This window comes from Mustela putorius, unplaced genomic scaffold (genome assembly GCF_011764305.1).
Source record: "Mustela putorius furo isolate JIRA1106 unplaced genomic scaffold, ASM1176430v1.1 tig00003909_pilon_pilon_pilon, whole genome shotgun sequence".
Lineage (NCBI taxonomy): Eukaryota > Metazoa > Chordata > Mammalia > Carnivora > Mustelidae > Mustela > Mustela putorius.
In genome coordinates, this window is record NW_025422057.1 from 41,336,358 (window position 1) to 41,360,665 (window position 24,308).

At 51.8% G+C, this 24,308-nt stretch overlaps 1 protein-coding gene across 1 annotated transcript; it reads left to right on the forward strand.

Moving 5' to 3' along the window:
• The first annotated feature begins 1,737 nt into the window (after window positions 1–1,737).
• On the forward strand, window positions 1,738–18,840 carry GDF10 (growth differentiation factor 10). Its single transcript, XM_004765826.3, has 3 exons — window positions 1,738–2,484; window positions 11,923–12,848; window positions 15,065–18,840. The coding sequence occupies exons 1-3, from the start codon at window positions 2,184–2,186 to the stop codon at window positions 15,254–15,256; spliced, it is 1,419 nt and encodes a 472-aa protein (XP_004765883.1). The 5' UTR covers window positions 1,738–2,183; the 3' UTR covers window positions 15,257–18,840.
• The last annotated feature ends 5,468 nt before the right edge of the window (window positions 18,841–24,308 follow it).

Below are 24,308 nucleotides of genomic sequence, written 5' to 3' on the forward strand. Positions count from 1 at the left end.
CTTTTCACAGGCCTCGATTGTGTATGGCCCCAGCAGAGACAAAACTACCCATGAGCAGAGGTTACCCCCAGCCGGTACAGGTCAGAGGCATTCTGGGGGAGAAGGGGAGAGGAGGGGAGAGGGGAAGTGAGGGGCACAAGGAGAAGGAGGGGAGTGGGGGTGGGGGAAAGGGAGAACTGAAAGTTGGTACAGATCATTTGTAAGGACAGATTCATCAGGTCTAAGACTGTGACTCTGATCATCTCACCTCCAGGGAAGCAGTTTTGGAAAGCTGTTTCACAGAACAAACGGGAGCTACATTGACGGGAAGTTGAATGCCATGTGAGATAATTATCAAAATAAATAAAATGCTTCTCTATAGTTTTCCAAAAGCTATAGGCTTGAGGTTCAGAGACTTTCAATAGGATAGCCTCTAATTGGACACTGCAAGATTTAAAAAGAATTACAAATAGGTTGTATTTCACACACTAACAGAAGCTTTTTCCAGCAATTTTTCAATTATTGCATTGTGAGCCCTCCAAGAAAAGTAACGATTCTGGCTCACAGAGCCCAAAGTTACCAAGTAAAGGGAACAGGGTGTTCACAAGTTTGCAAACAGTCCTTTGAAATGTAGCATAGGCAGTATCCTAGATAGTTCTGAAAGAACATGGGTTTGAAGAGGTCCTTTCCTTCCCTCACAAGAATTTGTAAATATTTTGTGTGGCCCTTGGACCTTTTTCTCAGTCTGATTAAACCTGTGAACCCCTTTTCAAAAGAACGCTTTTAATATACAATACTACCAAGGAAGCCAATTACATTAAAATACACTTACCCAAATATTATGAAAAATAACTTTGCAACATAGCACTATATCTGCCTTTTTATTAATTCATGGAAGTCACAGGCATAGTTAATACCATTGTGGTTGGTTGCTTGCATTTCTAATATTAGGAAATGCTAAGTTTCAGTTACAGGTTATTGAAAATAAAAATGTAAATTTTCCCCATCCAAATTCGCAGGCCCCCTGAAATTCTATCCATGGACAAGAAACCGCACTGAAAGCATGATGAAGTTCAGGACCTCATGCCCCAGGGCTAAGAGGAGGAGATGTGGGCAGGGATTCACTGTACCCTCACTTTATTGTGAAACCTTGGAAAAGCTACTGCTTTCTCTTCTCCTATCCTGACGCTATGACGTTTTGAAAGGCAATTTGTAAAACCACGTCCTTTTCCAGGACAATCCTGATGACTACGTGTCCAAAGATTAATAAAGACCTTTATGTGCTTCTTCAGCAACTGGAATCATTGTTGCTAAAACCAGAGTCAGTTAATGGACTAATTCCGAATTTTAATGTGGATCTTCTTCCAATTGCCCTGGGTTGGCTGAATTTGGAGGTTAGGATTTCTCTTTTCAGAGGCTGCCCAGAGAGGGTCTGTGTTCACCTCACTCTTGCATTTTGGATACCCTGCTCAGAGCCAGCCCGGCGCACACACATCCCCTTTCGGGTCCTCACGGGGGACCTGTCATCTTGCAACCACATAGTCATCACATGCCTTTACAGGGGCAACCCGGCAGGAGGGCCCCCCTCCCAAGGCCGCCCCAGCCCCCGCGCAACCCTGCCCAGCTGTGGCGCCAACACACAGGAACCGGCCGGGTCCTGGGTTTCTGTCTCTTCGCTGGAGAGCGGAGAGCGCGCTCGCCCACGCCAACGCCCCCCACACTCCTGGGCGCACACTCGGGCGCACACCCCTGCGCGCGCACGCCGCCACACACGGGCGCACGCACACCGCAGCCTGCCCAGGGACTACCTTGTCGGCGGCGGCCCCGCGTGGTCTGGGGCGCACAGCCGGTCCCCCCGAGGGCGCCGCCGGCCGCCCCGCCCCGCCCCGCCCCTCGAACCCGCCGAGCCGGGCGCGCTGTGGGCTGCAAAGTTTCGCGGCGCTAGTCCGCAGGGGCGTCGCGTCGGCTCGGGCTTGGCTCGGCTCCACGGGGCTCCGGACGGCCGTGACCGCTGGCCCGGGGCTCGCGCGGCTCGGACAGACCCGAGCGCTCGGCTACCACCCCGCTCCACTCCGCGCCCTGCGCGGATCTCGGCACCCAGCGCCCCTCGCGCCTTCTCGCCACAGGGTTGGTCCGCAGCCTCCCGTGCGCCCTCGCATTCTCTCCTCCTCCCCGGCTTCGACCCTTCGCCGCCGCCACCCACCATGGCCCGTGGCCCTGCTCAGACGACCCAACTGCTGCCGCTGCTGCCTCTGCTTCTGCTGCTGCTCCGGGACGCAGGCGGCAGCCACCAGGCACCCGCCTGGTCCGCCCCGCCAGCAGCCGCTGATGGCCAGGCTGGAATCAAGGACCCCTGGCGGTCCCCGGGGGACGCCGCCACCACTCTGGGCCCTGGCGCCCAAGAAATGGTAGCTGTCCACATGCTCCGGCTTTATGAGAAATACAGTCGGAGGGGCGCGAAGCCGGGAGGGGGCAACACGGTTCGAAGCTTCCGGTCCAGGCTAGGTAAGTAGAGGGGGTCCCGGACACCCTCTCCTCTCCTTCTCCCCCTTCCTCACTTGTTCATCTTCCCCACCACTACACTCACTTCTCTTCCTTCTTTTCATGGATTCATTCATTCATTCTTCATTCATTCATCATTCACCAAGCACTCTATGTCAGGCCCTGAGCCTCCAGTGGGGACACCAGAGTGGCAGTGACACAGAGTTCCTGCCCTTAGGGTGTTGCCAAGACTGGGAGGATGTCCCCCTTGCTGGTGTAGAATACTCCATACACAAGGCTTTAAGCACAGTGTGGAGATGGTTCTGGGCTGGGGAAGCTCAGAGGGCTCGGTTGTATTGGCACTTGGCGCATGAGAAGGGCACAGAGTGGGGCCAGTCAGGTGGGCATAAGGCAGCTGGCATGAAAGTGCCTGACCTGGGCTCAGGCAGGGAGCGTGCAACTCTAGCTGGGGGCACTTAATGGGTACTGGGGCTGGGCAAACAGAGTGAATAGAGAAGGGCCTTGGGTTCTGGTCTTGGGTACACACACTGAGGCCTGCAAGACACTAACATGAAATGTTTAGACCATGGGGCTTTGAGGAAGGGTCCAGAAACTTGGGCAGTGGCGGGGGGGGGGGTTGCAGTCCCCTCCCATCCTTGCTCCACCTGGGCAGATCCTTTCCCCTGTCTTCACACCTTGGATGGAGCTGGACAGAGGTCACTTACAGAGTCCTCCCTGCCCTGCTCCAAGAGCACTTCCAGCCTGCGGCCTCAGTCGTCTGCCAGCTTAGCTGGCCTACGCCTGTGGGCCCTGGGCAAGCAGAGAGGAGGTGCAGCCTGATGGCAAGGGTGGCTGGAAAACCCTGGTTACCATAGAGACCACCCATGGTCACAGAAAGCCATTCCAGAAAGTGTGGGTAGGGGTCCACAGCAGCCCTTGTGGGGGAAAAGTCCACTCATCCGGAGGGGGGGGGGACTGTTTGTCTCGAGAGACCGATCCCTCCTGAGATGGAGAGGAGCAAGCCCAACATTGGGGCCAGACAGTCTGGGATCAGGTCGGCCACCTCTCGACTGCTGGTTGTGGGACTCAAGGTGACACCTGTTGCCTGGGAAGTTTGGCCTTGCATGATGGTGTCCTGGGGAATACCTGCCACAGAGAGGCCTGTGCCCCCATCCTCCACTGAGCAGACAACTGGGTATGGTTCCTGGACTCTGTCCTCCCTGGTATTTTTTCTTCATCACATGGGGTCCATTTCCAGAGCATCATTATTAAATTAAGCCACTCAAGAATCATCTAGCATGAACATGACCTTGAGCAAATCATTAAACCTCTCTGGACTTTACTGTACTCATCAACAAAATAGGCAAGTCATGCCAGTGCCTTTCCTGTGGCCAGAGCCTAGCACTGGCCCAATTAGGTGTCCATGCATGTTGTTCCTATGGAATTACAAAGCATTTGTGTTCAGATAGGTGTACACCTGACCTTGCATCCATTACTCAGTCCTCAGAGCCTTGTAGTCGAGGAAAGCAAGGTCAGCAAGGTCTGTCAGGGGTGACGGGGTGAGCATGTGCACTGAGTACATTCACTGCTGCAGCCCCCCGCCCCCCTGCCCCACCATGGAGGTGCTCGATCTTGTCTTTCTTTTTTCACAGAACAGGGGTAACACAAGTAACACTGACACATAGACGTTAACCCTGAAAAGGACCTGAGGACAGTGCTTTATATCAAACCCTCCCATTTTACAGATAAGAAAACTGAGGCTGGGTTAGGGGGCCATTCACAGCAGCAGGGGCTGGCATCTCCCATGTGCCAAGCCAATGCCATTCCCACTGCTAGCCTCCTCTTCCCACCTCCATCAGAACTCAGCCCAGGACTTAGGACACAGAGGGTACAGCAGACTATTCTCTGGGAGATCAGGAGTATTGTGGACCAGTCTGCGATTGTCTGACAAATCCAGCATGCTTATCTGGAACCATCTGGCAGCCATGGGTACAAGTCCCAGCTCTACCAGCTTTCTCTCTCTGAGTGTGGGTTTCTGTGCACACAGTGCAGAGGGGAAGGGTCAGTAGCATGAGGGGGATTTGTGCTGACAGCATAGACGCAGGCAGTTTGGTTTCTCACCTCCTTCCTTGATTCACATTATCAAGTGGTTCACACCCCACCCCCCTTAGAGATGCCTGCTTTGTGAGCCACTCCCTGGGGGCTGTGAGGAACAATGAGCCTGGGCAGGGACTCCTCATCTTCTGGATGAGGCACCAATGTCGGGGGCGGGGGGGGGGCGGTTAGCTCCAGTCCTGGAACATTCCAGCACCATCCTGTGGCATGACAGTGGCCTTTGAAGCCTCGGTGCGGTAGGCCCTGCAGCCTTGGAGGCAGTGGAGCCAGTCGCTCGCTGGCCACCAGGCAGCGTGGCTCAAGTTCAGAGTGCCGGTCATGAGCTGGGCTGTGAGTTGGACTGCAGAGCTCCAGATGTTGAGTCTGTGACTAGGGCAAGGGGCTAAATTTGGCCATGACTCAGTTGTTTTTTGTGTTTTGTGTTTTGTGTTTTTTCACTTCTAAAATGGGGCTAACAATGCTCTTTCCTTATAGGGTTTTTTTTTTTTTTAAAGATTTTATTTATTTATTTGACAGAGAGAAATCACAAGTAGATGGAGAGGCAGGCAGAAGTAGATGGAGAGGCAGGCAGAGAGAGAGAGGGAAGCAGGCTCCCTGCTGAGCAGAGAGCCCGATGCGGGACTCGATCCCAAGACCCTGAGATCATGACCTGAGCCGAAGGCAGCGGCTTAACCCACTGAGCCACCCAGGCGCCCCTCCTTATAGGGTTTTTAAAATGAACTGAGGTATGTCAAGTGCTTAAGACAGTGCCTTGAGTGTGGGTTCAGTAATTTATTAGATGCTATTACTATTACTTTAGCCACCCCTTCCTCCCTCCCTTCCATTGCTCCCTAAAATGTGTCCTGTTCCCTATTAAGCCTACAGCAGTGGAGAGCACTTCGGAGCCTGATCCTAGGCTTAAGGTTAGACCTTCCCCTCTGTCCTAAACAAATGTGTTTAACTCTAAGCTTTTCCACTGACCTGTGTGAAATTGGGCAATTTACTTAACCTCTCTGAGTTTGATGTCTTCATCATTAAATGAGAATAATAATACATACCTATTTACCCACAATGCCAAAGGTCACATTTGTTCAGTTCCCCAAGTATTTCCTGAGCATCTCATTAGGCAGCAGGTGCTGTGAGCTCAAGAGGACATAAAGATGCACAGACCCTTGGCCTTGCCCAGAAAAGTTCACGAGCTGGGGGAAAGTCAGAAGTAAGTGGGAGAGTATGGGCGGCAGAGCTGGGGACAGTGCTGTGGGGAGGGGCTGTCGGTCTGCTTGGGAGCCAAGGGAGGACACTGACCCAGCAGGGGGAGGGCTTGGGGGGAGGGGCCAGCGAAACCTTCGCAGAGCATGTAGGGCTCCAGATAGACTCTGAAGGGCAGATGGTGCTTGGCCGGGTGTAGAAGTGAAGCAGCCTACTGTGTGCTGGGGACCATAAGGAATTCCGTTTCCGTGAAGAAACAGTGAGAGCAGAGAAATAGGAGTTGGAGGTGGACCCGAAGGCCCAAACAGGCCATTAAGAGTCTTGATGGGCCTGAGTTTGGCTGCAGCAGTGGGACAGTGTACGGTGTAGAAACAGTGGTGGGGGAAGAAGGGCAGGGAAGGGGAAGAGGGAGGGGAGAGAAAGAGGGAAAGAGAGATGCAGGAGGTGGTAAGAGAAGAGTATGAAATCAATTCACACTGACCTGGAAACCATAGAAAATCACCATAAAGAAAAGAAGTCATTCTTAATCACAAACCCAAATATGACCAGAGTTAATAGTTTAGTGGAATATAAATAATAAATATTGTATGTGACATAAATATATTACCATATTCTATACATTACATATTATATATGCATCCTATTTTACCTTAGTAGGATTGTATCTTTAACATGTAGGTAAAACTTGCTATATCCTAATTTACTTTTTTTTTTTTTTTTTTAAGATTTTACTTACTTATTTGTCAGAGAGAGAGAGAAACCGCACAAAGCAGGCTTCCCTCTGAGCAGGGAACCCGATGCGGGACTTGATCCCAGAACACTGGGATCATGACCTGAGCCCAAGGCTGATGCTTAACCAATTGAGCCACCCAGGCATCCTGCTATACTCTCATTTAAATCACTTCTTTTTTTCCATTATTGGTTATCCTGAACTGTTTTTCATGCCTTTCAGCCATTGTAATTATTCCTATGGAAATGGCTTCCTCCTGTGGTCTTGACTTTTTCTTACTGACAAATAGAAGGTTTTTTGTATAGTAAGGATGCTGACTCTTCATCTATAATAGATGATTTCCTTGTGAAGCATGTGGGTGACATGAGTGGTGACAGGGATCTGGGGTTGCGGTGGCAGTGGAGGTAGGGCCACAGGTGAAGACAGTGGTGGAGGGACACAGAGTTCAGGGTCGTTGTGGAGAAATAGGACGCCAAGCCAGCAGGAGCTGGGATTGGTTAGATGCAAGAAGGAGAGCCCGTGGGACTCTGGCTCCTGCTGAAGGGGTGGACGGGTGGCAATGCCTCCCATTGGGCATGAGGACAGGGAGCAAGGACGTGGTGCCCTGAGAGCAGTAGCAGCTGGTGACACCACACAGCGAGTATGCTCTGAGCATGTGTTGGGTACCAGGCACCACGGTGTGACTTCAGCAAAGATGATCTTACAACTTTAGGAAGTGCCTACAAACCCTCTGCCCAGTTTACAGATGTGGAAACTGAGACCCAGAGAGGCACCATGATTTGCCTAAGGCTCCATAGCTAGTAAGTGATGTAAGCAGGATTTCCTCTGAGGCCTGCCTGAAAATAGACACTTGATACTTAGTCATTCTCTTCCCTTTGGTGCAGCACCCTTGGTGACCCATGACTCCCTTCTTCCAGCTTACATTGGTGATTGAATCTTTAGCCCCACATTCTCACTCTGGTCACCCTGATGGCTGTTTCCAGGACAGTGAATGAAGGGACAAATCTCCACATGGCTTAGATTCTTTTCCTGTAAGACAGAGCAGATGGAGAGTCCTCGTGGCCTGAAGGTTTGCCAGGAGGGTGCCTGGAGCGACCCATGGATTGGAGCCACCTCTTCCCACCTCAGATTACCTGCTACTCTTAGGAAGAAGACTGCATGCCCACAGAGTGGGCCCAGTTAGGATTCTAAGATTTCTGAAAGTCCAAAGAGAGAATAGCTCATCTGAATAAAGTTAGTCCTTTCTTTCTCAGAGAGTTAGAACTCCAAAACATCCACATAATGACTTGTGTTTGCAAAATGTTTTGTACTTCACAACACCTGGTCTTTGTACATTCACTGTTAGGTAGATCACCATTTTGACCTGAGTAAACAGGGGAGCATGGCCTTGGGATCAGACACGCCCTGGCCTGCCCTTTTGCAGCTGGGTGACTTTCAGCAAATTAGATATCCTTCCTGAAGCTCCATCTTTTTCCAGAGAATGAATGACCCAGCTGCTCTCCTTTTAGTGAAAATGGGAAATCAAGCATGCATACACACTTGGAGCTTGGACCTTTATAACTGGTAAACGATATTATTCCCATTTTAAAGACAAGAAAACTGAGGCTTAAGCGGAAGTCACTGGACAAAGATCCTGCTGCCCAATGTCTCCAGTTGATTTTGTATCCTTAGCTCCATCTTCCAATAGAATGAGGCTTTCTGGACTTCTTTCAGAATGTGTTTGCTGAGCCTGAGGGCAGCAGGCCAGGGATTCCCCTTTGTTAACTGAAGCAGATCTAGCAAAGACTCCATGCTTCCCCTCCATTCACCACTCACTTGTAGGCACCGCCTCTCACTCAGTCTTGGGGCTAGGATCTGGGGATGCAGCTGCACACAGAGCTGGCAAAGCTCCACTCCCTTGGAGTTTGTGTTCCATGGTGGAAGAGAAATAATAACAAAGAGATACATATCAGGATGCTGAGAAGTGACATGAAGATAAATGGAGCAGGGAACAGAGTGATGGGTTTCTCTTCGGGCCACAGGAGCCAAGGGTGCCCTTTAATAGAGATGCCCTTTGAGTGGAGAGCTGAAGGCGAGGTAGCGGGCCCGGAGGAGGAGGAGTAGGACAATGGCAAAGGGAACAACCTAGGCAGAGCCCCTAGTGGGGAAGCTTTCTGTTGGAGGGACCAGAAGCCAGGGTGACTGAGGCAGAGATGGGGGTGGGGAAGGAGGAAGGCCAGGTCAAGCAGGACCGAGGCAAGGGGTTCCATTTTACTTTCTGGGCAATGGAGGACTGTGAGCCGGGCAGTGGCCTGTGAGTGAATGCATCCAGCATTCCTGGGGCCTCACTTGGATAGTGCTCTGTAAAGCTGTGACACGACAGCAGAAGGGCATCATCACGATGGCCCATCTGTCTCATCCTTGGGCTGAGCCCCTCTGGTCAACTTTTCCAGGACCCCAGTCTGTGCAACACTGAACCCAAAGTAGGAGCTTCCTAAATGTGTAGTGAGAAAGGGAGGGAGGCTGGGAGAGAAGGGGACAAAAAAGAGAAGGAAAAGGACAGGAGGGGGGGCGGGGAAAGGGAGGACCTTTTCTTGCTGACCACAAGACATGGCACCAGCACACTTCACAGGGAATAGGGACAGCTCTTAGGGGCTTCTCCTTTGAGGCCTGGGCTTATGCGAGCTGGAGACGTCATGCAGGTTCCTCTTCTCTCGTCACAGCCCAGAGACTGCATGGCGGGCATGCAGACACAGAAAGCAGAGCCAGTCTGTGGCCCTTCACACGCTGGAGAATGCACATGACCCGTCTCCTCCTCCTTCCCACAGAGAGGGTCTCCAGGCAGCACGCTACCTCATGAGGGACAAGCTCCCTATGGCAAAAGGTGTTCAAGCCACACAGGAGAAGGACTCCTATCCTGAGTAGGATTGATCAGGCTGGGTGACCTCAAAGGTCCCTCCCCCACCGGTCTCAGAGCACAGTCTCCATGGTTCTCTGGCTGAAGAGGAGCTGTATCTGCTGCCCCTCCCCCACATCCTGTGCAGGAATAACCATCAGGGAAGGCCAGTCCCCCTTCAGGCACTTCTTGCTCCTCAGGGGCAGGCCTCCCAGCACCGTCCTTGGGCTACACCTGCCTCAGGCCAAAGCTGTTGTTCCTGGTATGGTGGTCACAGTCGACCTTCTTCATAGACCTTCCAGTCGGTTAGCTCATCACTGGGAGGGTGGCTGAACTGCTTTTCCACTGTGGAGGCCTATCCCTGTTGCCCCAGTCTGCCGTGCCCTTCCTCACCAAAGGCTGGAAGTTCCTGGGCCAGAGATGCTTCCTTCCTGCTGCAATGGACCAGCTCTTTGGAAAGTGTCCAAAATGTCTGTCCTAGAGCCACCTAACGCATTTCCTAGCAAGGAATCTGTAGCAGACAATAGACTTCAACTAGATGAAGACAAAGAACACTATCTGCCTTGTTAGCTGGGTTACAACTCAGATAATTTGGATCACTGGAGGGATACCAAGTTGGTGGAGGGAGAGCTGGCTTGTTCTGCCGGCCTTGGTTCTTCAGATGGAAGTGGCAGAGAACCATACTTAGGAGCTCCTCCTTGGTGCCCAGCATACTATCTGTGCTATTTATTTAATCATGTGACACAGAGGTCCCACTATCCATCTGAGGCAGATGAGCTTGGTATGGTCCCGATGTGGCCTGGAGACGTGGTTCCTAGGGCCCTGTCTAGCTTGGAGGATGAGGAGGTTGCCCTCTTGGCGACCTTTCACCCCACCCACACATCAACCCTAGATACATGACCTTGCCTGATGGTTAGAGTCCTCTGGGATGCTGGCTAAAACACAAATCCCTTGGCCTCATTGTCCCAAACCCTTTGAATCAGCATCTCCAGGGGAGGAAGGCAGAGAGCAGAATGTTTGGGAAAGCGCAGCTCTGGAGCCCGAGACACTGAAGGTTGTAGCATCTGGAAAGGCCAAGTTTAAACGGCCATCAAGGCCCTGCGATGCTCCTTATGTGTGGAGCACGATGAGGGGCTGCCACTCTTGTCCCATGGGTTTGCTCCGAGGGTCAGGTTAGGCAGGGTCTTTACAGTGTCATCTGTATCTTGACTAACATTTATCAGGTCCTCCGTGAATACGCTATTTCCTTCCTTCCTCTCTTTTATGGTCCCTCAAGAGTACCTGACAGTTCCTAATCACAATAGAAGGAAACAACCTTAAAAGGAAGATTTTGATTAAAAAAACAAACAAACCCCAAAACAAAAAACAAATCTCAGCTCGTTCTGTGGGTGCAGGTGTCCGGGAACCAGGGCCTTTGGGCCCGGCGTCCCTTCACATATACACAGTCCTGTGCTTCGGAGCTCTGTACGTGGGGCAGCTTTACCCAGCAGTCTGTACCCGCAGACAGACACCCGGCAGCAGGAAGTAGAGCAGTGAGGGAGGCAGCTACCCTGGCAGCTCTGGTCTCCTGCCAGCCTGCAGGATCACAGCGAGGCCTGGGAACAACTCCTCCCTCCTACCCGAATCCTCCAGAGGACATGGCCGTTCAGAGAACTCATGCGGCTAGAGCTCGGCGCAGCTTCCTGGGGCCACAGATGAGGGTGCTATGCCTCCTGGCCCTGGGGTACACCTGGGAGAACCAGGCTAGAAGGAAAAGGTGCTTGACAGCCCCAGGGATGTCGGGCCTGGAGCTTTCTCAAGCTGCACACGGGATATTTGAGGAATGCCAGGCCTTCTCATGACACGGGCCTCTTGAGAGCAAAGCTGGTCTTTGTAGACTTTGTTGAGTGGCCTTGTACAACCCTGAAATTGCTCTTCCTTTGTCAAACAAGTTTGACAAGCCCTTGGGCAGACCATGTAGCAGAAGCCCAGACCACTGCGCCCTCAAGTCCAGTTTCCCCCAGAAGGCACTCGGCACATGGGGGGGGAGTCAGGGGCGCTCGGCCTCACTCACCTCGTTTGGAAGAATGACCGCATTTAATATTTGTGAACTAGAGGGCTGGGTACATACGGTGGGTGAGGGGGCGCTCTCACAGGGCTTGCACCTGACTCAGAGCATCCCAAAAACCTGACACCACCTTCTCTCCTCCCCAGAAGCATCAGTGGCATCTGTGCATTTGTGCGTTGAGGGCGCTGAAGTGTGGGAACAGGACGCACAGAGGTGTCTGAGCACCCCCACCCCCCATCTGCTACCTTTTCCTTTTTGTAATGGGATAGTAATAAACCCCAACCCCTCTGACCTCAATTCCTCATCTGTCCCTTGAGGATCAGTAAGGGCACCCTCCTCAGTTTACTGTGAGGATGACCTGAGACAGGAAGGCTTGGCTGGCCTGGAGGGGCTCCCTAAATGGACACACTTCCTCCATCCCAGCCCTGGGTGGGAGACCCCATGAACACCGGGACGGACCTATCTAAGAAAGAACCTAACCTGTTGTGGTCTGTCCTGCCCTCACAGAAATGGTCGACCAGAAGGCTGTGTATTTCTTCAACCTGACTTCCTTGCAGGAATCAGAAATGATCCTTTCAGCCACATTCCATTTCTACTCGGAACCTCAGTGGCCCCGGGCACGAGAGGTACCCTGCAAGCAGCGGGCCAAGAACGTGTCATGCCGCCTCCTGCCCCCGGGCCTGCCCACACGCCAGCACCTGGTCTTCCGCAGTGTCTCTCAGAACACGGCCACACAGGGGCTGCTCCGTGGGGCCATGGCCCTGGAGCCCCCGCCACGGGGCCTGTGGCAGGCCAAGGACATCTCCCCTATCGTCAAGGCAGCCCGCCAGGATGGCGAGCTGCTCCTCTCTGCCCAGCTGGATTCTGGGGAGAAGGCCCCAGGGGTGTCCAGGCCAAGCCCCCATGCGCCTTACATCCTCATTTATGCTGATGACCTGGCCATCTCAGAGCCCAACAGTGTGGCAGTGACGCTGCAGAGATATGACCCCTTCCAGGCTGGAGACCCGGAGCCTGGCACAGCCCCCAACAGCTCGGCGGACCCCCGTGTGCGCCGGGCCACTCAGGCCACTGGACCCCTCCAGGACAATGAGCTGCCAGGGCTGGATGAGAGGCCGGCGCCCTCCTCCCACGCCCAGCACTACCATAGGCACGAACTGTGGCCCGGCCCCTTCAGGGCCCTGAAACCACGGCCAGGGCGCAAGGACCGAAGGAAGAAGGGCCAGGATGTGTTCATGGCCTCCTCGCGGGAGCTGGACTTCGACGAGAAGACGATGCAGAAAGCCCGGAGGAAGCAGTGGGCCGAGCCGAGGGTCTGCTCCCGCAGGTATCTGAAGGTGGACTTCGCAGACATCGGGTGGAATGAGTGGATCGTCCTGCCCAAATCCTTCGATGCCTACTACTGTGCTGGGGTGTGCGAGTTCCCCATGCCCAAGGTAGGCTGTCTGAGCAACACCGCTGCGTCCAGCCCCTTGCCTGGCTGTGCCTCCCAGCTCTGCCCCTCCTGGCAAGTCTCACTGCCTTGTGACCTATTTCCCAGCTGTGAACTGGGCATTAGAAGACCTCCCATCTCTATTCAAGGTGGGAATGGTTAGGCAGAGGTCCTCAGGAGTCAGCCTGTCAGGGGAACATAGCCCACAGATGGATGTAGTTCGGCTGGGCTTTTGAAAGGGCTGACTTACTGAGTTTGAATTTTAAATCTGAGCATGTCTTCTTTCGAAAAACAGAGAATCCATTCCCACAGGTGTGTGTTCCCACATAGCAATGGTCTTACAGACCTTGATTACATGTTGCCCAACCCCCACTCCCTACACCGTAGGCAAGCCAGGCCTCTGAAGCCCCTTCCTCCTTAAGGCTCTCATTTCTGTTCCTGGCCTGGACCTCAGGGCGTTGGGGTCTGTGACCAGTAGAATTGGCCTCCTAGGGAGGCTTCCTAGGGACTTCTTCCCACCCCCACCCACCCCTGCCTCCCACAGAGGAATGGAGACCCAGGGGGCAACTGGCTCTCACTGCACACGAGTCTGCAGGCAACACAGCACGTGGCTGTTTCATCCACTGTGCTGGCCCCTGGGTTTGCAGAGTCTCCCCTTCCCTGCAGGCTGGGTTGCGGCTCTGTCCATCCATCTCCCCACGATCAGAGCTGGGTGGGCTGGCTGCCAGCTGAGGTCGGCCCTCCCCACGGAGTGCACACTTTCCTCCTGCTTAGCTCCTCTGCTGAGGTCCAGGTCATTCTTTCCCCTTCCAGAAAGGAAGTCCGTGCATAAATCCAATTTGAATGTAAATAAATCAGTCGCTGGGATTTCCAGCCGCAGACATGGGGCAGCATTAACCTGCTCGGGAATTCGGGGACTTTTCTTGCATGTGCAGGGGAGAGGAAGGGAGGGGATGGACAGAGAGGCAGGGGTGGGCTGGCAGAACCTAGCACAGGCCTGGGCAGCTGCCGGATGAGCAGTGAGCAGGTTCCAGCTGGCTGACCCGGCACTCACCTTTATCAGTCTGGCTGGCTGCCTGCCGCCTTCCCTGACAGCGGCCAGAGCCCACAGCTCAGACATCCCTACCTTGCTGTCCTCCCTGCCTCCCCACGCAAGGGGCCTTTCTCATCAACACGCTACATATAAAACTTCCTTTGGTCCGCAGTGAGCTGAAACTCCCATGGCTTGGTCCTGTTTCTCTTGTTGGAAGTGCTTGAGAACAGCCTTCTCTGTGTTTGTGGCTCGGCCCCCGACTCCTCTGGGTGGGCAAGGCTGCCCGGGGAGGGAGAGAAAGCCTGCACGGCACATGCAAGCATGGTTTCCAACTTTCTATGACTTTTGGATGCTTCCTAGCTGAGAGGTCTTGGTCAAGCTACTTAGACATTTTTTTTTTAAGATTTTATTTATTTGACAGAGATCACAAGTAGGCAAAGAGGCAGGTAGAGAGAGAGAGAGAGGAAGGGAAGCAGGCTTTCCGCTGAGCAGAGAGCCCGATGCGGGGCTCGATCCCAGGACCCTGAGATCAGTACCTGAGCCGAAGGCAGAGGCTTTAACCCACTGAGCCACCGAGGTGCCCTTTCTACTTAGACATTTTAAACCTCCCCTTACTCACAGGTAAAATTAAGGTAATGCCACCCCATAGAGTGGATACTATGACAAGATGGGGTGGTGAGGTGGGGCAGCTGCTGACACCCCACAGTTAGACCCATCTGGGAAATGTGCACTCCAGCCCCCTCGTGCTGGTGCACACATACCTGTAGTCCTTCCCCTCCAGGACTAAGAACACACTCCCACGGGAAGTGTGTCGGAACTGCTGGGACTGTGAAATGTGGGAGGCTGCTGCCTGGGCAGTGTAGCTGGGCATCACCATCTGGACAGTTCCTGCCCAGGTCTAAGGGCTCCTTGGGGATGTGCGATACGCAGGTGCCCCCAAGTGGTCATTCATGTAGGGATGTGACTTCCCTCGGGGAGACCCAAGGGGCAGGAAGGCCTGAGGCTTTGGCACACCTCCCTGGGACTCAGTCTGTGGCTGACTTCAGAGGAAATCTGTGCCCCTGGAATCTTACCTTTTCTTCTAGGTGGACACATTTTCTGTGGCCTCTCTCGGGGATGTGCCGGTGGCAGAGCAGGTGGGTGAGGGCTGAGCGCCTAGGTAACTGTGTTCCTTTCCTGCCTGGCAGATTGTCCGCCCATCCAACCACGCCACCATCCAGAGCATCGTCAGGGCTGTGGGCATCGTCCCGGGCATCCCAGAGCCTTGCTGTGTTCCTGACAAGATGAACTCTCTTGGGGTCCTCTTCCTGGATGAGAACCGGAACATGGTTCTGAAGGTGTACCCTAACATGTCTGTGGAGACCTGTGCCTGTCGGTAAGACCAGCCACTCTGGGGTGGAAGGAAACCGCCCTGCCCCACTTCCAGCAGGGCAGCATCCTCAGGGCCTTCCGGGGTAAGGGCTTCATGAGGGATACAGCTGCATATGCGGGGCAGAGCTCACAGGCACCCTCACCGGGTTCCAGAAAGATTTGTCCCCCAAGGCCCATTCTGGAGTCTCTCATTGCTGATGACTTAGCTCTCCACATGCCAGTCTGAATCCCCTGAAGGGAATTAGCCCTTGCCTGAAGGCTGCTCATGGTTCATCCCCTCTGCTCTGAAGACCCGAAAGTCAAATGTGGCCACCATGTTGGCTTTTGTGACCATCATCTCATAACCAGGGAAGAAGGCTGCAAATGTGAGGACACCTGCTCTCATCATAAGGAATGAACCTCTGTTCAGACAGTCAGTTGAAAACACTTTGGGCCACATACTGATATGAGACGAAGCGCCTCAATAATGATATGAAGTTTGAAACCCTACTACAAAAGCTTTCACACATACAGTATGCACGTATAACCCATTGTGGTTCTTTTTTCTTAATATATATTTTATTTTAAAATAAAGAGGAGGGAGTGGACACCATTCCCCACAGAGGTAATCAGGCTGGTTAAGTGTGCATTGTTTAAACCTGTTTATTGAAATAACATGTGCAGTAATATGTTGGAATACTAAAAAATAACCAAGATTTTTATATTTTTGTAAGTTATACTTTCTATACTGTAGATTGTTTATGTTATGTGTTTTTATGGAAAGCTAATAAATTGAAGGTACAGTGGTATCTTGAAAAACTGAATGTCACCCATTTCAGAATATGGATAGATCCTCACCTACAAATATGCCATCTTGGAGGCCGCCAGGCCTTGGTTAGGAGCGGAGACCCCCTAGGACTCTCTACACCTTCTTGTCTCTTTCCTAAGCTCTGGAAACCAGCTGCCCCATGCCTTCCAGCATCCCACCCGCCCACTTTGCTGCACAGATGCCATCCTGGACTCATCGAGGCAGGACAGGGCCCCAGACAGGCACAGTGGCCCCACAGAACTTCCTCACATCCTTAGTTTCAGAGGGGACACTGAACAGTGAAAAGATGTCTAAGACATTTAAAGAAATATTTGAGGTGTCCTGCGTAGAGAATTCTTACTTGGGGTAGTTCAAGCAAGAGATTCAATCGGAAGCAGTCAGGAGTATCTCCTAAGGTCCAGGGGCTTCTGCTTCCCCATCAGTAGCCCCATCCCAAAACAGCTTCCCATAAATGGTTTTCTTACCCCTGAGCTGACATCACCCCAAGCAGACATCAACTCTAGTGCCCAAAGCTGACTGACCAGCATTTCTGAAGGAGAATCTGGGTCCGACTTGGGGCAGGTGTATAATAGCCCTTCAGGTGGGACCTTAGGCGGTGATGCAGCCCCAAATATTACTTGGAGGAATCTGAGAAGCCATAAGCAGTGCCCTGAGGGGACACTTAGGAGCAGAAAAGAATCCCATGGCATCTATCTTAGGTCAGGCTCCTGAGCTGAGCGTGTCTGGGCAAGGGATAGATGAGGAAATGCTCCCAAGAGAAACAGGCAAGGACGGGGGGAAGCTGGTCAGGAGGCCAAGAAGCCAAGCATCCCAGATCTTGGCTCTTGTGGGAAGCTCTGGAGCTTAATTATAACTTAGGGTTCACCCAGCCTTGAAGCAAGGGAGCTGGACATTCAGACCTCTTCTCCGGGTGGCACCCAGTGGGGAGACAGAAGCTTCCAGTTCTCTGGACCTCTTCGTGGTAGCTCTAGAAGCCCATGTGGCCTCTGAAGAAGGCTGTGGTGGCTGCAGCCGAGGGCAGAGCAACAGACCCTGGAAGGAGTGCCCAGAACAGGTAGGTGGGGGAGGGAGGGGTTGCGGGTCCCCCAGCAGAGCCCAGCAGAGTCTGCCTAGGGTCTCCTCTGAAGCACTCCAACTGGTCGTGTGGGGACAGCAGCCCTGGACACGCAGCAAGCCCCCGCTCCCCACCCCACAGGCAGAGATCAGGTGGTCCTTAGCACACACGCTGCCTGATTCCTGCAGAGACTGCGCTGGGCCTACAGGACCCGTGCCCTGGGTGCTGGGCTGTCTCAAGCTGATCTGCACACGGAGGGTCTGGCTCGCCACATCTAATCCTTTTTGGAACAGAATAGGATATACATTAATAGCAAAATGAGTAAAAATATTGCAACTTAATAAGGCTCCCAAGGCTCTTCTTCTCAATATAGATTCTTGCTTATTCCTTGTGCCCCTCAGTTTTTTCTTATACACTGCTCCCCTTCTATTTCATGATGAAGCTGCAGTGTCCTGTAAGAGTTCTGTCTTGTGCTTTCTGGCCTTCACAGTTCCTGGGAGATCTGGGTCACTCCAAAGCCCTACAGCTTCTACAAGCCTTTATGTCCAGTTTGCAAGGCTGGGGGGCAGGCTGGGAGGATCACTCCTGTGTCCAGCCATGCAGGGGCTCTACGTTTGTGTCAGGATGGATGTTCCCCAGCGGTGATGACTTTGGAGTGTGCTGGAAGGAACTGGTGTCTTCGGTAGCTGCTAACCTTTATAAAGACTACACGGTTCAGATACAGCATCTTGTAGGTTCACAGCAACTTAACTTCCTAATTGGTGGGACAGAAAAACAGGCTCAGGACAGATAAATAATATGGCCACCAACTCCATCTTAACTAGACCATGGACAATGTAGGCTTTCACACCCAAGGCTGCCTGATTTAAGGCCTCTGTGGCTGGTGCTGCTCCCCAGCTTCCCAGAGAGTGATCTGCCCCTCCACCCCAAGCTGATTAGGGTTTTCCCAATGGCACTGAGCGACCTTACAGTAAAGCAAAGTTTAGAAAGAAATGTTTATATGAAACAATTTTTTCTTCCTCTTAAAAGCCAAATATCAGCATCACATTGTCACAAAAGTAAAAGGCTCCAGCACTCAACCTAGATGTGCATGGATCCCTGAGGTCATGCATCTTCATCGGTGTCAGCTTGGAGGGAGCAGTGTGGTGGCCTGCCACTGAGCCCTGTTCCTGAAGGTTTATATCCTCTGAAAGGGTCGGGGCCTCATAGATTAATTCATGTGACAGGTAGAGACCGTACAACTGAAAGGTAGAAACTTTAAGGCAGCCAGGGTTGGGTGGGGAGACTTTGGAAAACTTCTGATGTAACCTTTTTTTGTAACAAATGGGGAAACTCAGTCTAGGTGTCACCGAGTGTTTAGCCTTGGTTTAGCACCAGCAGGTGCCTCTGTATGTCTCAGTCACTTATAAAATTCCACATGTGCTGTAGCCTACCACTAATGCTTCTGTGGCCAGGACACATGCAGGGCCAGACTGGAAGAGTCTGCAGAAGTCTAGGGTAAAGATGGGAAGGTCTGAGGAGGGGGATCCTAAGGGAGAGGAATGGAGTTGATTCCACCGGATGGAAGAGCTGGGTTGGCTGGGGCATAGTGTATTGTGCAAAGTGCATTTAGCGGCGGGACAGGACTCTGGGACAAAGACCAGCAGGGCAGGACCAGCTTGCCAGCCCTGTCTCTTCAAGGTTACTTCCTTCTACCAAAAGCTGGAAACATAAAATCCTTCACTGATAAACTGATGTCCCTGAGATTTTTATTCTGTCATCTTTTCTACTCTCGGAGAGAATGATGCTCGTTCCAGCTTTGCAATATTTTTCTTCCCTCTCCATTCTAATCCCACCCTAAATCCCTCAGTCTGTGCCAGCAATCCTGTCTGTATGAGTAGGGATGAGCAGAGGAATGCACCTGTTTGTCCCATTATTTAGCTGCTACTGTGTGCCCAATCCCATAGTAGGCAATATTGACATGCTTTATCTCTTGGAAGGCTCGTACCAATTTCCTCTTTTATCAAACCCAATGTGTAGATTTGAATGTGCATCAAAATCAGATGGAGGCTTGACTAGGTTGCTGGGCCCTACCTCTAGAGTTGCCAACCCAAGGCAAGATTTTGCATTTCTAACCAGTTTTCAGGTGCTGCTGTTGGAGGTCCAGGAACCACACTTCAAGAACCACTCTTCCAAAAAAATGCAATGACCAGCTGAGCACGGTCCTGAGATAGCTGTTCACATTGGTTGAGTACATACCATGTGCCAGATGCCAGCAGGGTCTCCCAGAGACTAGGCCCAGAGCTGGGAAGAGGCATAGGCTCTGCTCAACCTGACTCATTCTCTCTCCTCATAGCCTCAGAGTGGGTCCAGTTTTCATTTTCTGGATAGTGTGTGGGTAAGTGTAGAGTTTGAGAAGCTCACAGAGAGAGGTGCCTTCATGGCATACTTCCTGGGACAGAGGGGTTCCTGACCCCTTGGAGGCAGCTGTGTCACAGAAATATAGGCAGATCTTGTCCCACCTCCATAAATGAAGGCTGAAGTCTGTTTGTTAGAGAGATGAACTTCAACGGTCCTTGAAATAAATAGCTGAGTCACATATGCCTCTCTTATTCATTAAACTGTACTTCTCCCATAGCAATTGCATGTGCCGACTCTATTTCTGTAATTCACAATTCCTGGGAGGGATGGTATTACACGGGCTTTGGTTAAATACCACCATAGCATAGTAATGCCAAACTGTCTGGGCATCAAGTACAGACAGGGGGACAAGGCTGTGTCAGCACCCACCAGGGAAGAGCCAGACTGACCTACACAGGGCCAGGAGTACCCAGAAGTATTCAAGGACATGTGCAGAGACAAGCATGGAGGCCTGCCCGGAGGAGGTGTCCGATCCACCATGAACACAGGGCCCACACTCTGGCCATGTCAAATTGCCGGAAGGATATGCCACCTCAAGCCAACAGCAGAAAGTGGTCCTAGGGTCCGTCACAGTGGTTGTCAGATGAATCCAGATGTCTGAGTGCTGTCACTCAGAACACAGAGGCTAAGCAGTGGAAGGCAGTCCTAAGCAGGCACTAAAAGGCAGGGCGTACTGGCCCAGGTGGAGGGCAGTGAGGAAGAGTATGAGGCATTCTAAACTGAAAGCACAGCTAAGGCAGGGGCTTTGAGGAAGGGAAGGGCAGAGCCACTCCAGGGGTAACCAAAACAGGGACGGAAAGATTGGACATTGTACAGACAAAAGCAAGAACAAGAACAAGTACTTGATGAATGTTTACCGTGTGCCAGGCTCTGTACTCATGGCACTCAGTGTTCCTTAGGAGCATGCAGGCCTCTGTGGATCACTCTGGTCCTCTTCCTGGACACACAACATGGAGCCAAACAAGATTCCTGAACACAGCCCTGGACCAGTGAGGGTACGGGGCAGCTACTGCTGTACCTTCTAGAAAGTTAAGTCCAGACCCTGTGGAGTAGCTTATCAAAACATAGAGAAAATAGGGTCCTGTTAGCTAGTAAGGCAAGTTAACACATTTTTTCATCAAATTACTAAAGACTAGAAAGAGCTACCTCTGAGAGGTGGTAAGACGGGTCCTTAGGCTCTGCTAATGGAAGTGAATAGTAAAGGAACATTTCTGGAAAGCAACTTGCGATGTTTACCAAGAGCTTTGAAGTTGTTCGCATACACTTTGACTTGGACATCCCTCTTATGATGAACTGTCTCCAGAAAGTAATATAAAATTTAGCCTATAACATTGTGCCTTGCAACATTATCTTTAATAAATACCCCAATTGTCCTATGGCTGGAGAATGTTGGATACATTAGGATAGGTCCACACTGTTGGATATTATTCAGTCACTAAAAGTGAAATATATGGAAATTTTTCATGGCATGCGAAGACACTGACACCATCTTACCATCTTTTAGTAGTGGCTTCCTCCAGGGACCAGATCTAGAAGTCTCTTAGGGATTATCCCAATCTGATTCTCATTCCTCGACCTCAGTAGCATCACCCCCTTCTAAGCCAATCAGCACATTGCATTCCCCTCATTCACTGTGATTGGCTAGGGCATGGACAGATGACCCAAACAGGACCGAGAAGCCACACTGAGACTAACGGGGAATTCCTAGACAAGAGACTTTTGCCCTCAGTCCACCCCCAACCCAGGATGCAGTGTGGACCTGCTGCAGCCATCTCTCTAAACAGGGAGGCAGAGGGTGAAGACCACACAGTGGAAGGCCACTCTGGGCGTGAAAAAAACACCACTACAACTTGGCCTGTACTCTGGACAAGGCTGGGCTACAGCCAAACTTTCCCTGGACTTCGCAACTTTCATTAGTTAGCCGTAATCCACTTTGCTTACAACTGTTTGGATTCTGCTTTTCTGCAGTCTACCACAAAAAGAACTCTAAATGATATATTTTTGAGGGAGACAAACCATAAGTGACTCTTAATCCCACAAAATAAACTGAGGGTTGCTGGGGGGAGGGGGTTTGGGAGAAGGGGGTGGGATCATGGACATTGGCGAGGGTATGTGCTTTGGTGAGTGCTGTGAAGTGTGTAAACCTGGTGATTCACAGACCTGTACCCCTGGGGATAAAAATATATGTTTATAAAAAATAAAAAATTTAAAAAATTCTTTTTTAAATTGTGGTAAAATATATATATCATAAAATTTACCATCGGCAGCTCAGTGGCATTGGGTACACTGACATTGTTCTGTAACCACCACTGCCGTCCCTCTGCAGAATCCTTTCATCCTGCGAACCTAGAACTCTGTTCCCACTCCCCCTCCTGATAGGGTCTCTGAAATCATACCACCTTGAGGAGACTGGGAGTCTGAGCTAGCAGCGCAGGCTCCCCAAAAGAACCTAGAGGTTTATGAAAGAGGGCAGAATGGGGTCACAATATGGCCATAGATGGCTTCTTCTCTTGGTCCAGATACCTGCCTTTGAAAAAGGGTAAGCCTGGGAGTGTGCTTAAGAAATCAGTTATCTCAGTGCCCAAAGGGGGGACTTTATGGAGGGAAGAAACCTGAACCAGTCAGGGCATCCCAGCACCTGTGCTCAAGCTGCTGTTAGGTATGTGGGACCCATCTCCAGCAGCAAAACTAGGTGTCATTGAAAATGACAGCAGGTGGGACCTGCTGGAACTCCTTTCTCCCTCGCCACTTCTAGCACCAAGAGGCTGGACTGATATCATCCCACCTCTACCTCTTTGGACTAAACAAACCTGTAGGGCACTCGGACAGTTTAAGAAATGGATCAGACTTCCTGGTGATATGGATCAAGAGGCCTGATGCCATTAGTTGAAAACAGTAAAGGAAGGACCCATGGACGTAGTGATACCCTGAGCTCACTGGGCAGATAATTCCAGAAGTACACAGCTCTGGGAGCATCACCCACATTACAGGCAGGGCTCCTGAGCAGCCTCCGTGGCCAGATGTGATGACCCCACATGTAAACAGGTCCACAGTCCTTTATTTGAGATCCCAAACCCAAAACTATTAGAAAACCTGAAGTTCCTTTTGACTCCTTTGGTGGCAAAACCTGATCTGAATGGGTATGTGTGTTTTTGTTTCACTGCAGAAACGCTAATGTACTTGATTATAAGGTACTGACCCCACCCCCATTGGGAATATTACAGTTTTTATGCCATACCAAATTTCCAAGATCTGCACATTTCTGAATCTCAAAACACTCCTGGCCCAAAGGGTTGTAAATTGGGGATTGTGGAGCTCATATACTGGATTTCAAAATATTAACTGTGGGCATCACTGGTGAGTGAGACTGTAGGTTATTTTTATTTCCTTCTTCACAATGTTTTGCATTTCCCAAATCATCTGCACTCTATACTACTGTTACAACCAGAAAATAAGATCTACCATGCTTTTAAGAAAACATCAGGTAGCAGCCCCTTATGCTCCCCTGACCACATTCAGGCCACTCCCATGTGTCCCTTGGCTCTGCCTCTTGAATGCGGCCTTTTTCTGGGCTGCCCCCCAGGAACTGGAGCACCATAGGGTAAGCCTGCCTGGCCCTCCAGCTCCTCCCAGACCCTTCTTGCTGCACACTGCAGCTCCATTTCCAGGCTCTGCACCCCTTCCTCCTTTCCCTGCCCTAGCGAATTCTTGCACTGAGCTGGCTCAAGGCCCAGTGTGCTTCCTGCCTCCTCTCCAAGCAGCCACTTCTGAAGCTGCACCCTTTCCCGTCTACCCTCCCTTGACAGTGTCCCCAAAGGATGGGGACAGCAAGTTCTGTCCAAGCCCGGCAAGTCTGAGGACCCTGGTTTCACCCTGCCCCCACTAAGGGTGGAAAGAATGCTGGGCACACACTGGGATCCTTGACCTCCGCCTTCTGGCCAGCGTTGCCCCTCCTCCATCTTCCTGAAGCTGCTCAGCTCAGTGCTCCCTGCTCCCTCTCCCTAGGAGGCCTGCCAGCACAGAAAGACTTCATGTTCAAATCCCCCTCTGAGCAGACCCCTGAGATGTGCAACTACTCCTTTTTTTTTTTTTTTAGCTCAGTCAAACCCACACATAATGGGAATGGACAGTCTACTAATGGGCATGATGGTTTCACCATAACACAGACCCCAGGACCTCACAGATCCCTACTGGGCTGCAGCTTGTTGGCCTCCTGGGGCCAGCGGGACAGTTCCTGGGCACGTGCTGTCCTCAGGATTTCCCTGTTCTCTTTCCTTCCTTTCCCCAGACTGCTTGCTTCTCCTGGCTGACAAGTGTGGCCCAAGCAATCACCCAGCTGACACAAGCAAGGACCGTCCCCAGCCCCAAGCCAGAGACAGAGCTCTTCTAAGGGCTGGGCAGCCAGTGTCCGGATGGGTATGGTGTCCTCTGGAGAGCAGGTTGGGGAGGTGCAGGGAAGTGGCAGCCAGAATGTGCCCACCCGGCTGATCTGAGCTTGCAGACACTGCCGTGAAGTTTTGTATGCGATCATCTTTGATCTCTCACATGTCTTTTCTAAACCTGAGGTCCGGGGAGGTCAAGTGACACTTGTGGGCAGTCAGTAAGGGAGCCAGGATTTGAGTCCTCCTCTCGGGGACTCCAAAGCCTCCCTCACCTGGTGCTGCATTCCTCCATGATCCCTAGGTTCAGGACTCCCTCAACAGATGAGAAAGCATGCAGGTTGCTCTCCAACCACACACTCAGGCAAACCAGTGTGCTCCCCAGGGAACAGGCCTCCTGTTCACCCAGGGACACCCTG

Excerpts from the sequence above, each read along its gene's own strand:
- GDF10 (XM_004765826.3), top strand. The coding sequence starts at position 2,184 with ATGGCCCGTGGCCCTGCTCAGACGACCCAACTGCTGCCGCTGCTGCCT. Across the intron at positions 2,485-11,922 it reads AAGCTTCCGGTCCAGGCTAG|AAATGGTCGACCAGAAGGCT; the intron begins GTAAGTAGAGGG and ends CTGCCCTCACAG. Across the intron at positions 12,849-15,064 it reads GCGAGTTCCCCATGCCCAAG|ATTGTCCGCCCATCCAACCA; the intron begins GTAGGCTGTCTG and ends CCTGCCTGGCAG.